We start from the raw sequence: 14,469 nt of genomic DNA, 5'->3' as shown, positions 1-14,469 counted from the left end.
AATTGAGTTCGGATGTTGCAGTTGGTGCGGCACGGTGGGTCACCTGATAAAGCGTTGGGCTCACAGTTCTGAGGATCGAGGTTCGATCCCGACCCCGCCTTTGTGGAGTTTTCATGTTTTTCCTAGTGCCTGCGTGGGTTTTCTCCGGGTGGGCCCTCCGGTTTCCTCCCACATCCCAAAAACATGCAACATTCATTGGACACTCTAAATTGCCCGTAGGTGTGATCGTGAGTGCATCTGTTTGTCTCGATGTGCCCTGCGATTGGCCGGCGACCAGTTCAGAGTGTACCCCACCTCCTGCCCGTTGACAGCTGGGATAGGCTCCAGCACTCCTACAACCGTTGTGAGAATAAGCGGCTAAGAAAATGGATGGATAGTAATTAATTGGAGACTCTAAATGGCCCATAGGTGTGATTGTGAACGCGGCTGTTTATCCCGATGTGCTCTGCGATTGGCCGGCGACCAGTTCAGGGCGTACCCCGCCTCCTGCCCGTTGACAGCTGGGATAGGCTCCAGCACTCCCGCAACCGTTGTGAGGATAAGCGGCGAAGAAAATGGATGGGTAGTTCTTAATTGCAGACTCTAAATTGCCCCTAGGTGTGATTGCGAGTGCGGCTGTTTGTCTCGATGTGCTCTGCGATTGGCCGTGCGGATTAGCGGCAAAAAGAAAAGGGATGGATGTGGCCGTCGTCTTCCGCTGAGCGTTTTGTTTCCGTCGGCGGGCAGATCGACGAGCGTCGCCACGCGGAAGGCAGCAACTCGACGTCGTGCGTCTTCATGGTGAACAAGCCGTACGCGGTGACGTGCTCGGTGGTGGCCTTCTACATCCCGCTGGTGCTGATGGTGCTGGCCTACCAGCGGATCTACGTGACGGCCCGGGCGCACGCCCTCCAGATCGGCATGCTGCAGCGGGCGGGCGGCGCGGCGGCCTCCGACTCGGCCGACCAGCAGCGCAACCACCGCATGCGCACGGAGACCAAGGCGGCCAAGACGCTGTGCGTCATCATGGGCTGCTTCTGCCTGTGCTGGGCGCCCTTTTTCGTCACCAACGTGGTGGACCCCTTCGTCGGCTACACGGCGCCCGACAAGCTGTGGGCGGCGTGCCTGTGGCTGGGCTACATCAATTCCATGCTCAACCCCATCCTCTACGCCTTCCTCAACAAGTCCTTCCGCCGTGCCTTCCTCATCATCCTGTGCTGCGGACGCGAGCGCTACCGCCGGCCCTCCGTTCTGGACCCCCGGGCGCCCTGCGCCGCCACGCGCATCAACGGCTCCGCCCACGTGCTCAAGTAAGTTCCGCAAACACGCTCAAAGTGTCTCCAAAATAAGACTTGTCGTGAGATTTTGTTGTTATTATTATTATTATCAATTTATGAAAACCCAGATTTCCCTCAGGATCTTGTTGTTGTTCCTCCAACTTCCTGCTGATTTTTGTCACTGACCAGTCAAACGACCGCACAGGTTTTGGGGGGGGTTTGTTCATCGAAGTCATTTTATTGTGAAGGCGACATTCCGTGTCCCTAGAGCTTGTTTCTGTAGCCGGGGATCGGATCGCCAAGGTCCACCGCCCGGCTCGCCTCGCACACGACACAAACGGGTCGGCGGAAACTCTTTTTTTTGTCGTGATTGTCTTTTTCTCTCAATCACTGGATGAACTGATGAAACCGTTTCCAAGCTGGTTTGCAAATAGTCTTCAGAGTCTTAGATGCGGCTGCGTCGACGGTTCAGGAATTCAAAAGTGGATTTCTAAACGAGTTTATGGTTTGATAAGTAGGCTCATTTCCACTTACAAGTTATGGTTTTCAAATGAAGCTTTTAAACCATTTTTAGGGTAAACCAGGGCTTCAGATATGGATTTCAGGACAGAAAAAAAAAGGGTTTCAAACAAGGATTAGAGTTTTATGTCTGGATTAGGGTTTCTAATAAGGTTTTAAAACTCTGGTTTGGTCGTGACCGCAAGAACAAGATCCCGGATACGAGCGGCCGAAATGGGTTTCCTCCGCAGGGTGTCCGGGCTCTCCCTTAGAGAACGGGTGAGAAGCTCGGTCGGTCATCAGGGAGGGGCTCAGTGTCGAGCCGCTGCTCCTCCGCATTGAGAGGAGCCGGATGAGGTGGCTGGGGCATCTGATTCTGATGTGTCCTGGACGCCGACCTGGTGAGGGTATTCCGGGCATGTCCCACCGGAAGGAGACCCAGAGGACGACCCAAGGACACGCTGCAGAGACTGTCTCTTGGGGATCGGATCGTCAAGGTCCTCTCCTTTGGCTACCGCCCACCTCGAATCGCACCCGACCCATACGGTCCCGCTCACAGGCGGTGAGCCCATGTTACCCTTTCGGGCTGTGCCCGGCTGACCCCCAGCCGCTCGCCTTCGAGCCCCACCTCCAGGCCTGGTTCCAGAGGGGAACCCTGGTGACCCGCGTCCGGGCAAGGGAAACCAAGATCCAATTTTTGTACTCATTATTGGGGTTTTGGAGTCGTACTTTGTCTGGTCCCTCATCTCGGATCTGTTTGGCATGAAGCCCCAGACAACTTAGCTCGTAGGATCATCGGGACCCGCAAACCCCTCCACCGGATACAAGCGGAGTTTCCTCATTTCGGGTTCTCCCTTAGAGAACGGGTGAGAATCTCGGTCATCAGGGAGGGGCTCAGTGTCGAGCCGGTGCTCCTCCGCATTGAGAGGAGCCGGATGAAGTGGCTGGGGCATCTGATCCGGATCTCTCCCGGACGCCTCCCTGGTGAAGTGTTCCGGGCAAGTCCCACCGGAAAGAGACCGCGTCTCTCGGCTGGCTCGGGAACGCCTCGGGATCCCTCCGGACGAGCTGGAAGAAGTGGCTGGGGAAAGGGAAGTCCGGGTATCCCTGCTGAAGCCACCCGACCCGGAAAAGCGCCAGATAATGGATGGATGGATTTTATTCCGGACACCCTCGCAGGTGCTCTTAATTAATAACACATTTGGTGTGAAAAGCATTTGTGGCCATTTTCTTTCCGGCAGTATTTTGTGTGTGTTTGTGGATAACAATGTCTTGTAGATGTAAACAAAAAGCGGAGAGAAAAATCCTAACAGGAAACGTGAATTTCAACTGCACACGCGCACAACTACACACACGTATGCACACACACACATCCCATAGCTGCTCCCCGCGAGCAGATTCGAACGCACTTGGAGATCTTGAAAGGCTTTTCATCATCGAAATGATGTTCTTGAAAGGTTTCGTTTAGCTGAGTTCACCTCAAACTTTTGCGTTTGTTTCGTGTTCCACTTCTGAGCTTTTGTCATTACAATGTAATATTGCACATCTTTGTTAGCGGAATTCCTGCTTGCGGCTTTTGATCTTAATTTGTGTTTTGTTGTCTTCATCCGCCCTCAAAAGTTAGGATCTAAAATTGTGTTTTTATTATGTCAATGTTGCCTCTACTTACGAAATGAATTTCTTCCGGAAGTCATTTCGTAACGGGAATGTTTCATAAGTAGAAGCGCATTTTACATGGAAATAGCCTAATCCGTGAAACTTTGCGCTCGTCAGTTGTTCGATATGCGGTTTCGCTTTTGGCTAAATTCGCCACTCCCCGACTTTTCGTTCTCAAAATACAAACTTGCGTGGCTTCGTACTCGTGAGGCTTCAGCCAAAATTGCACCGGAAAGCTTTTTGTCGCCCATTTTTTTTTTTTTTTTTTTTTTTTTCCATTTTGTAAACTCGCGCGTTTGCGAGTGCGTCCGAGCGCCGTCGACGGGCCCCAAAACTCCCACCCGAGAGTGACGTCGCGCACGTGTCGCGCGTCTGCTTTCCGATTGGTCGATTCTGCTTGTGACCTTTAACCTTGTTCTTCACCCTCCCCCTCTCTTCCCTTCTTTGTCCTCCTCTCTCGACCTTTTTTCATCCATTTCCCCGTTCCCCCCCCCCTCCATCCTCACGTTGGTGTCCTCCCTCTCTTTTGCGGCTTCCCATCCGTCTATCCATCCTCTCTTCACTGCTTCTTTCATGCTTCCCATCCCCCTCTCTTTACCTCTCCCTCTATACGTCCTTCCCTGTCCACCCTTTCTCCATCCCCCTTCTCTTCATTCCTCCACTCGTCCTCCTTGTTTTCTTCTCTTCCCCATTCACTTGCCATTCTCCCCCCCTTCCGTCATCCTTTCCTCTTTGGACCCGAAACCCGTCTTGACCTCTTTCTTTCGGTCTTCTCTGGCTCCTTTTGACCTTCCCCGTCAATTCCCTTTGCATTTCTTCACCTCGTTTCTTCCTCATTTCGAACCATCTCCGCCTCCGTCCTCCCGGTCCTCCTGCTTCCCCCCGTGGTCCTCCCCGCTCTTGCCTCCAGCAGCTGCTCCTCGGCCTCCAAAGTTCTGATGCAGTTGTGCAACACCAGGCCAGTGCCTGTCTAGCGACGCTAAGCCTCACCTGCAGGCTCTCTCTCTCTCGCTCGCTCGCTCGCTCGCTCAAGTGAGTCGGTCGCACGCACACCCACACATGCACCCAGACCCCCCCCCACACACACCCCCACCCCCACCCCCACCCACACACACATTAATTTGAATTAGTTTGCTAATTCACTTTTATTCCCCGAAGGGAATTCTCCAACTAATATATTTTTATGTGATAAGATCATTCTTTCATTAAATTAATATTAAAAATACGTCAATGTATTGTACTAATTTGAATCCCTTAAAACGTTAACATTTTAATGCGTTGTACTCATTATAATCAAATAATTGTTTTATCGTATCTGTTATTTATTATAATTTTAACCCCTTTAAGATGATTTATACTTTAAGATGAATAAATGAATACACGAGTGCAATTAAAAAAATAATAATTCATCAGTCAGCATTTTAATCCCCAAGTATTCTATTTTCTTTGTGTTGATCATTCCTTTATTAAATTAATATTAAAAATGTGTCAACGTATTGTACTAATTTTAATCCCGTAAAATGTTAACGTTTTAATGCGTTGTACTCATAATCAAATAATTGTTTTATCGTATCTGTTATTTATTATAATTTTAACCCCTTTAAGATTAATACATGAATACACGAGTGCGATTAAAAAGAAATCATCAGTCAGCATTTTAATCCCCAAGTATTTTATTTTCTTTGTGTTGATCATTCCTTCATTAAATTAATATTAAAAATGTTTCAATGTATTTTACTAATTTTAATCCTTTAAAACATTAACATTTCAATGCATTGTACTCATTATAATCAAATAATTAATTGTTTTATCATATCTGTTATTTATTATAATTTTAACCCCTTTAAGATGAATAAATGAATACATGAGTATGATTTAAAAATAATAATAATAATTCGTCAGCATTTTAATCCCCAAATATTTTATTTTCTTTGTGTTTTTAATTCCTTGTACTCATTTTATTTCCTGAATGGAATACATACAAAGTGGTAATTTTGAACAAACTTTAAATTGAAGTATTATTTAAATATTTGTTTTATTCATGCGTTAACTTTAATCCCTCTGAAAGAATAAATGAATAATTGAATTTTTTTTGTGAATAGTTTTAATTAATCCTACCTAGGGATAGTTTAACTACGGCAGTTTTTATTTTTTGTACGAATTTAAAGTCCTCAAGGGCAAATTATGGCGCGTGATTTTTAAATTGTTATTAAACACCACAATGCGGCACGAACGGCGTCCATTAATGGCGTAAGTATGGCAATTAGATGAACTGCCGAGCAGGCGGCGCTGTGCGAGTCCTTCGTCCTCGCTTTTTATTGCGAGCGTAATTAAAGAAAGGACGAGGGGGAAAAAAACAAAAGTGCGCTGAGAGAAAGTAACTGTGATTAATGTGTTTGCGGTTATCGCGTCTCATTGGCCCCCGCGGCGCTCCTAAATCCTCCGTCTTGATGAACTAAGTCACACAATTATGCCATTTAATCCCCACCCCCCCCCACCCCCCGCGCGGGAAAAATGTCGACTGCGAGCTGAGAAGCGGCTCCGTGGCTTGGTTGTCGTGGTAACAAAGTTCCGGTCTAAAAGAAGGAGTCGACCGGAAAAGGCCGCGTTTCAGTTGCGTTAGTCAATCGATCGTCCTTACTCGAATAAATGTTTGACAACTGAGCATTTTTGCAAGGATTAAATGCAAATGTGTGTACTGAACTGTACTGAAAGGATACTGTACGCCACTGGTGTCAAACTCGAGGCCCGGGGGCCAGATGCGGCCCGTCACGTGATTTTATGTGGCCCGCGAAGGCAAATCCTGGATGTCAACCTCCGGGATTCTCGTTCAAATCTGTACCAAAATTTTTAAATCGGTCACATCAAAAATGATAACGTTGAGGGATTGCAAGTGTTTTGAATGTTACCAAACATGTCGATCAACCTCCGTGATTCTCGTTCAAATCTGTACCAAAATTTCAAATCGGTCAGATCATAAATGATAACGTTGAGGTATTTTTTGAAGTGTTTTTCATGTTACCAAACATCAACAATAGTCGAAATGGTGAAATGATTTCTGATTCCAAAAGTAATTGATAACTTCCATCCAGCCATCCATTTTCTTTGCCGCTTATCCCCACGAGGGTCGCAGGGAGTGCTGGAGCCTATCCCAGCTGTCAACTGGCAGGAGGCAGAGTACACCCTGAACTGGTCGCCAGCCAATCGCAAGGCGCATAGAGACAAACGGTCGCAATCACAATCACACTTATGGGCAATTTCGAGGGTCCAATTAATGTCGCACGTTTTTGGGATGTGGGAGGAAAACCGGATTGCCCGAAGAAAACCCACCCAGGCACAAGGAGAACATGCAAACTCCATACAAGCGGGGCCGGGATCGAAACTGGGACCTGAGAACTGTGAGCTTTACCAGCTGATCCACCGTTCCACCTAATTCATAAATTTCACGTGTCAATATGATGAGGCGATAAACGATTTTTATGTCTTCGCAGTCATAACTGCCCTCTGAGGGAAACCATGACTAAAATGTCACCCGCGACAAAAATGAGTTTGACACCCCTGCTGTACACTGTTCATATTTTTTTTTTCAAATAATTTACTGTACTGGATTAAAATATGTCAAAAGATGTATGCATATTTTGTTTGATTGTAATTCATGTAATCTGTAGCTGTCCCGATGCTCTCGTCAAGGCCTTGTACATTATATTTCAAGCCCACGAACACATCAGAAACGCTAATCAGATCACACCAACTGTAGGATTGTTTGCATCTGTGTGCTGTGTCCAATAAAACTTTCTCGCTCCTCTTAAGCATAAAAATGTGCGTTTGCGGGGGGGGGGGGGGGGGGGGGGGAATCAAACCGGCGCTTCTCCGGACGAGCCTCTGTTGCAGATTGCAGTGCCATTTTCGGAGCTATAAGTGAGCGCACGTAGTCATAGCTCTTTGAATGGTACTGCACTATGCAGGCAGCCGAGCGACCGAATACCACCCCCCGACCCCCCGACCCACACCCTCCCCGGACCCGACTACAGCGTCGTTGGACCACAGGAAGCCCCGCCGGAGGACGGACGCCACCTAGTTTGCGTGCGTGTGTGTGTGTTACAGATTGTTTATGGAATATTCCAAATGTAAATTGTGTGTCAAAGCAGGACGCCAAAGTGTATTAGCTTAGCCGCTAAGGCAGGGGTGTCAAACTCATATTTGTCGCGGACCACATTGTAGTTCTGTTATGACGGTGAAACCATACAATTGTTTAATCGCCTCATCATATTTACAAATTACATTTATGAACTTGTTTTGGAATCAGAAATCAAGGCTAATAATGTTTTTTTTTTTCCAACTATTGTTCATGTTTATTAACACACAAATGCTCGCATTACCGCAACGTTATCATTTAAGATATCACAATTTTGAAATCGTAGTCCAGATTTTTAGCAAGAATCGTGGAAGATGACACAATGATTTGCCGTCGCGGGCAACAGAAAATCATGCGGCGGGCCAGATGTGGCCCCCGGGCCTTGCGTTTGACACCAGTGCTCCAAGGTCTGTAAACCGTCGTGAGGATCGCCAAATGTGTTTTAATAGGATTGGCTCGTGCATAGTGAGCCCTAATTAGATAACCGTTCCAAATATATTGTCACATTTATGAAAAAAAAAAAGATTAAAGCAACTCATTTTTTTAATGGTTGTAGGTTTAGGATGGGTTAGTTAGTGGATTCATATGACTGAAGTCAGAAACGTACTTCATAAGTTGGACACAAAGCAGAGGAATGTAAAGCACTTTGTGTGAATTCATTATGTCAGAAATGTAAACTGAAATGAAAAAGGGTGTTTTTTTATACATGGACACGTGCAATGGACCAGTTACTCATGAGAATGAGAAACTTACTCATTACAATGAGAAACTTATTACAATGACAAATGTACTCATTTCAATGACAAAGTTTCTCATTACAGTGAGAAACTTACTCATTACATTTTTGTTTCAATTTCCTTTAGGAGGTCCGTAATATGGATCTCCCAAAAGGGACATTGGGTAAAAAAGTTTCTCATTGTAATGAGTAACGGGTCCATTGAGTGTGTGCATGTATAAAAGACCCTTTTTCATTTCAGTTTACATTTCTAGGCAACAATGACTAGAACGAAGTAACTCCCATATTGTCATTGTTGCCTAGAAATGTAAACTGAAATGAAAACTGGTCTTTTATACATGCACAGACGCAATGGACCAGTTACTCATTACAATGAGAAACTTTGTTTTTTTTTTTTTTTTCAAATGTCCCTTTAGGGGCTTTAGGGGCTCCGTAATACGGATGCTCCAAAAGGGACATTGAAAAAACAAAAACTTGTATTACGGTGCCCCTATAGGCACATTGAAAAAAAAACTTGTTTCTCGTTGTAATGAGTAACTGGTCCATTGCATGTGTGCATATATAAAAGACCAGTTTTCATTTCAGTTTACATTTTTAGGCAACAATGATTAGAACGAACTAATTCCCGTATTGAGATATATAAGTATATGAGAAACTTTCTCATTACAATGAGAAACTTTCTCATTACAATGAGAAACAAGTTTGTTTGTTTTTTTTCCAATGTCCCTTTAGGGGCTCCGTAAAATTGCATCTTAGCACCCGAAGTCTGTACCAAATGCTTGACTTGTTTTTTTTTTTTCTGCAATCTGTACGTTGTGCTTCCGGAACATCTCGATTCGGTTATACCAGTGAGTTTTTATCTTATTAATCTTGGACACTGTTTGGATGAAATCGGTTGTGCGCATGCGAGCGTTCCCGCCGGCTGAACCAGAAAGGCTAAAAGGCACCAAGCATCACATTTAATAACACAAATTGTTCTTTTTTTTTTTTTTTTTTTCCCTTGAGGAGCGCTTGTTGCCGTGGGCAACAGTAAAGCTTGGCCGCAGTGCGACTGGAAGTCAAGCGGCGCTTTCTGCTCCGTTTGCTTCGTGTCTGGCGCCGAAGATGAAAGTCCGTGTTCGTCGGCGCGGCCCGCCGATGTCAAAGCGGCGACGTTTGCTTCTAATTTGGCCGCCTGGCCTCTTCCTCCCGTACGACATCGTACGAAAAGTCGACCCTTACGAGCCCAAAAAACATGCCGATACATTTTTTTTTTTTGGAATGTCTTTCATAAATAAACACAAAAACAAAAAATTTACAAAATTATTTAATCACATTTAAAACAAAACTCACCACCCTCAAAAAATCTTGCTTTTAAACAGATTTTAAGATCATTTTTAACTTGAACTGACAAGAAAAAAAAAAAATTTAAATTTGAGGAATTAGAGTATTGCGTAATTTGAGTAAGAAGAAGAAAAAAAACATATATCCATATAATATATATAATCCAAACCAATATACAGTACTTTGTAAAAAATCTTTGATTTTGCAGTGCAGGCCTTAACTTTATCATGCTAAGGCAAATATTTCACATTATCGCCTCAAAATATTAAAAACAATAACCAAACAAAAATCTCACCAAAAATGATGGCGGCAGACTGGTTCGCATGTTTTCTGAAACGGATTACTGCCATTTCAGTTCATTGATTTGAGAAACGAGTATGTTAAATTACGAGCTAGCCCCCAAAAGACAAATGGCGCCATTTTGGCTTGAAGCGGCCATTTTAAAGCGCCGTCGACTCTGCGTGTGCCCGACCGGATTTTTCGACATTTTCCTCAGCAGCCTGAAATTTGTCCATCGTGCGCAGGTCCACAGTGCCATAAAAGTCCCCCGTATTTATTCCTAGTTAGCATTTTAGCGTCAATTTGTACATTTTTAACGTGAACCTACAAAGAATAATTCATCCTTCCAATTTTGGTTTTGAAATTGTTGACAGAATAATAAAATTATGAAACGGCATATTGACAAAACTCTAAAACTTCTGTAAAAACAGAATAATATTGTGTTCTTTTGTTCTGTTCTATGTTTATTTTCAAGCAATATTAGGATTATAACTAGGATACCCCTGATTTTAATTAAATTAATTAATTTAAATTGCCCCTAGGAGAGATTGCGACTGCGGCTGTTTGTCTCCATGTGCCCTGCGATTGGCTGGCGACCAGTTCAGGGTGTACCCCGCCTCCCGCCCGTCGACAGCTGAGATAGGCTCCGGCACGCCCCGCGACCCTCGTGAGGATAAGCGGCAAAGAAAATGGATGGATGGAATTGGGAACATGGTCTAACAATTTTTTTTAAAGACCCACAACTTCGACTTTTTCACTAGCTGTCCAGTGTTGTGCCTGACGGGAATGAAAGAGTTAAAAAAAAAAAAAAAAAAACTGGTATTGGTATTTACAAGCGTTTCAAGTGTTGATTTTTAGCGCACATGGTGACAATTTTGCCCATTATTGTTGTTTATTATTGCGGTCGCAATAACCCCCCCCCCCCAAAAAAAAAAAAAAAGAAAGAACTGTTCCAGTAAAGGCAAACTTGCTCGTTGCCGTGACGACACATCAAGCAATACAAGAAGTGCACGAATTTGTTTACTTCAGATTCCAAACTCACAAGTCGGGCCGTTGACCCGACGACGCCTCATTGGGCACCGTCATGGCCGCCAACTACACACACAGATACGCGCTCAGTCTCCCTCCTGAAAACGATTAGTTGTGTAACGGTTCATCACGTTTGTCGCTCATCTGGAAGTAACAAACTCCAGCCTACTAGGAGATGCTCAGCACATACGCACCCTCGAGTTTTTCAAATTAAAAGTTTTTGTTCATTGTTGGGCCTCATTAAATCCAGCGCGTGATGCCTTCGTGTGTTACAAGGAGCGCGGGAACAACGTAGCTCACCGCCGCGATTAGCATCTTTTCACGTAGCGTTCGTCTGCCCGACGACACACCGCGATTGGGCGGCGCCGCTAACATGGATAATAATTTGGGTCTTGTTTTGGTGTTCTCGTTGACACGTGTTTTCTCTCAGGTATTCGGCGCTCCACAACGGGAACCACGCGGCGCCGGAGAAGAAAATGCTACACCAACACGCCGAGTCCTGCTTGTGACGCAGCGTCACCGCACCTCCGCCAAGCACGTACGCGGGAAGGCTGCGCAGCGCAGCGACCTCGCCGACCGGGAGGGACGGCGCCTCGTGGCCGCCGGGTGGACCGAGGCCTAACCCGGATCTGGTTCTGGCCCCGATGTGCGATCTGTCTGCGGTCCCGAACTGAGTAAATCCCCACTTCTGGAACTTTTGAGGGTGTGACGTTTCTAAAGCTCTGTTCATTTGAATATCCAGCCATCCATTTTCTGAGCCGCTTATCCTCACGAGGGTCGGCGGAGTGCCGGAGCCCACCCCGGCTATCTTCTGGCATGAGGCGGGGTACGCCGTGAACTGGTCGCCACCGAATCGGAGGCGAAGAGAGACAATCAGTCGCACTCGCAACCACACCTACAAGCAATTTGGAGTCTCCAATTAATTTAAAGTAGTATTTAATTTAATCGTTCAACATTTACATAACCCCTTCGTGTGTTTATGTGTGTGTGTGACAAGAACGTCATGAGCAAATAAAAAATTCACGTGTGACTGTCTGAGCGCTCCCCCTTGCTGAAAAGTCTTCATGCGCACGCGCGTATATTAATGCGCATCCCCATCCATGCTTCAACGTTTGCCATTTGACAATTTGTCGCAGAGCGTTCGTGTTCGCTGCAGACGTCTCAGAAAGACCAACACAGGGAACCTACAGATATGTTTATATCTTTTGATCAACTTTTGTTTTAAGGTTATGGTTAGGGTATAACCTACGTTAGCTTGCGCTATGTAGAAGAAGGGGAACTACGAGACCGGGGGATTTCCCAGTAACCATCTACTAGGTGCCCAGAGTTCCCCTGTTAGTAACACATGCGGATTCCTCACAAGGGGATTTTTCAGCACGGGGGAGCGCTCAGACCGTCACACCGGCAAAGGTTAACGTGTGTCCGAACGCGCTTCCGCGTTCACGAGCCGTCAACCCTTTCACTATTTGGGATTTATTCCTGATTGAGAACAGATCCAGCAAGAAAGTATTCGTATCCTGACTTTTATAGGCTTTCAAACTTTTCTGTGTAAATCTCGACAACTTGCTCACCAGATCCACGTGTAGATCCAGTTGTCCAATACAAGCGGACGCGGGTTAACGGTCCAATTTCTTATCGGCGAAAACATCGACTTCAGCATTAAATACGGGTCCTTTATGCTGAGTTTATCTCATTTTTCCACCTCCCGTCGTTTATTTTCACCTTCTAAATGGTTAGCAAAAATCTGGGCGTCGTGCTACAAGACATATTTTTCCGTGTCGTCTCCAACCGACTTAGCATTGAGCGATGCTTAGCTAGACCTGCAATATGGCGACGTAAACAAAAGTCACGTGATTTTTTATGACATAGGTGCACAAGCTCTATATTAGAATTACTTATAACAGGACCTGTGTTGTTTGGTTGTTCACTTTTTTTTTTTTATTGGTCTTTGATATCGGGGGGGGGGGGGGATATCGGACAAACCATTGTGCCCAACATCCTAATTTTGATGTGAAGAGCAAAAAAAAAAAAAAAAAGGTGACAAGATTACACAACTGTTTAACTAGCTAGCAAAACTGTGGGTGATTGAAGGCGGGGCGTAGCGCTTACTTACGTGACATCAGTCGTGCTGCGCGTCAAACCAGCTTGGAGGTACAATGAAAGTTCTTCAAATATTAAGACATCCATCCATTTTCTTCGCCGCTTATCCTCACGAGGGTCGCAGGGTGTGCCAGAGCCTATCCCCGCTGTCAACAGGCAGGAGGCGGGGTTACACCCTGAACTGGTCGCCAGCCAATCGCAGGGCACATAGAGACAAATAGCCGCACCCACAATCACACCTAGGGGCAATTTAGAGTGTCCAATTAATGTTGCGTGTTTTTTAAACCCACCCAGGCACGGGGAGAACATGCAGACTCCGCACAGGCGGGTCCGGGATTGAACCCGGGACCTCAGAACTGTGAGGCCAACACTTTATCACCGTGCCGCCTACGCTAATAAAATGTCAATTCAAAAAAAGTAACGACAAAAAAAATAGACAATCAGGAATAGGAAAATCAAAATAGTGTGGCAATAGCGAAATTGTGCACTTGGCTTTGAAATGTTTATTTTGAGTAGACCCACAAAAAAAAAGTCTCCAAAAAATGTTTTGTATCATTTTCATCATTCAGACAATGGATAGGTTTCCAATTACGCCATCTTGTGTGTCATAGAGGTCAAAGAACACGGGTGATAGGTGAAGCGTGAAGTTTTTTTCTATCGTTAATTTATCCGATCGGTCTAAGGGTGGTGGCGACACACAAGATGGCGTAAATGGAAACCTATCCATTTTTTAAAAAAAATACTAATAAAAACTCAAAAAGCCCCCAGAGCCCATTTAACTTAGCAACATGAAATTCGAGTAGAGGTACAAAACAACATCAAAACGCGACGTCTGAAAGCACAAAGTAGGCCATTTTGGATCATTTTCATCATTCACAGTATAAAAAAAATAATAATAATTCAGCCCCAGAGCCGATTTGACATGTCGACCCACAAATAGATCCATCAAAGCGGACTAGGATAGAAGAAGAAGCCTATCAAAAAAACAAAACAAAAACAAAAAAAACCTTTTGAGGATGACACACTGCAAAATCTCCCATAAAGTCCTCCCGGCACTTGGTTGCAGTAATCCACATTTTCTTCACTTTTCCCCATTTCGTGTACTTCCATGCAGGTGGATTGTTTTCTTCTCGGTATGAATCATATTTGGATTTGTTTCAAGCTGTGAGCTCGACCACGAGTGAAGCACCAGCACTTTGTCGCACACACACAAACACACACGATCGAAATTGTTTTCCATTGATTTCTTTGCTTTTCGGGTGTTTTTTTTTTTTTTTTCATTTTTGTTATTTTTGTGAAAGCGACTTGTATAAAAATGTAAATAAAAAGAGATTTTATTGGCACCCCGCTTTTGAATTCTTCGTTTGGAACCTTAATTTAAAACCCTAACTTGCAATCCTGATGCCAAACCGTAACCCAGTTTTGAATGAGAAATGCAAAACATTCACCCTATTGAT

The 14,469-nt window shown here is 45.0% G+C and overlaps 1 protein-coding gene across 2 annotated transcripts in view; it reads left to right on the top strand.

The window, feature by feature from the left end:
* htr4 (5-hydroxytryptamine receptor 4) overlaps nt 1-14,265 on the top strand; it is a 63,971-nt gene extending 49,706 nt beyond the window's left edge. Inside the window, exons 6-7 of one of the 2 annotated variants that reach the window (XM_061835342.1) lie at nt 727-1,289; nt 11,343-14,265. In XM_061835342.1, the coding sequence (XP_061691326.1) occupies nt 727-1,289; nt 11,343-11,421 (642 nt within the window). In that variant the 3' untranslated portion in view covers nt 11,422-14,265. Of the gene's footprint in view, nt 1-726; nt 1,290-9,286; nt 9,500-11,342 lie in introns of those variants that run through there. The other variant, XM_061835343.1, reaches the window with a different exon arrangement.
* Nucleotides 14,266-14,469: the final 204 nt, after the last annotated feature.

The sequence above is a fragment of the Syngnathoides biaculeatus genome, chromosome 11 (genome assembly GCF_019802595.1).
Source record: "Syngnathoides biaculeatus isolate LvHL_M chromosome 11, ASM1980259v1, whole genome shotgun sequence".
NCBI classification, from domain to species: Eukaryota; Metazoa; Chordata; class Actinopteri; order Syngnathiformes; family Syngnathidae; genus Syngnathoides; species Syngnathoides biaculeatus.
This window is presented reverse-complemented; position numbering and strand designations above follow the sequence as displayed.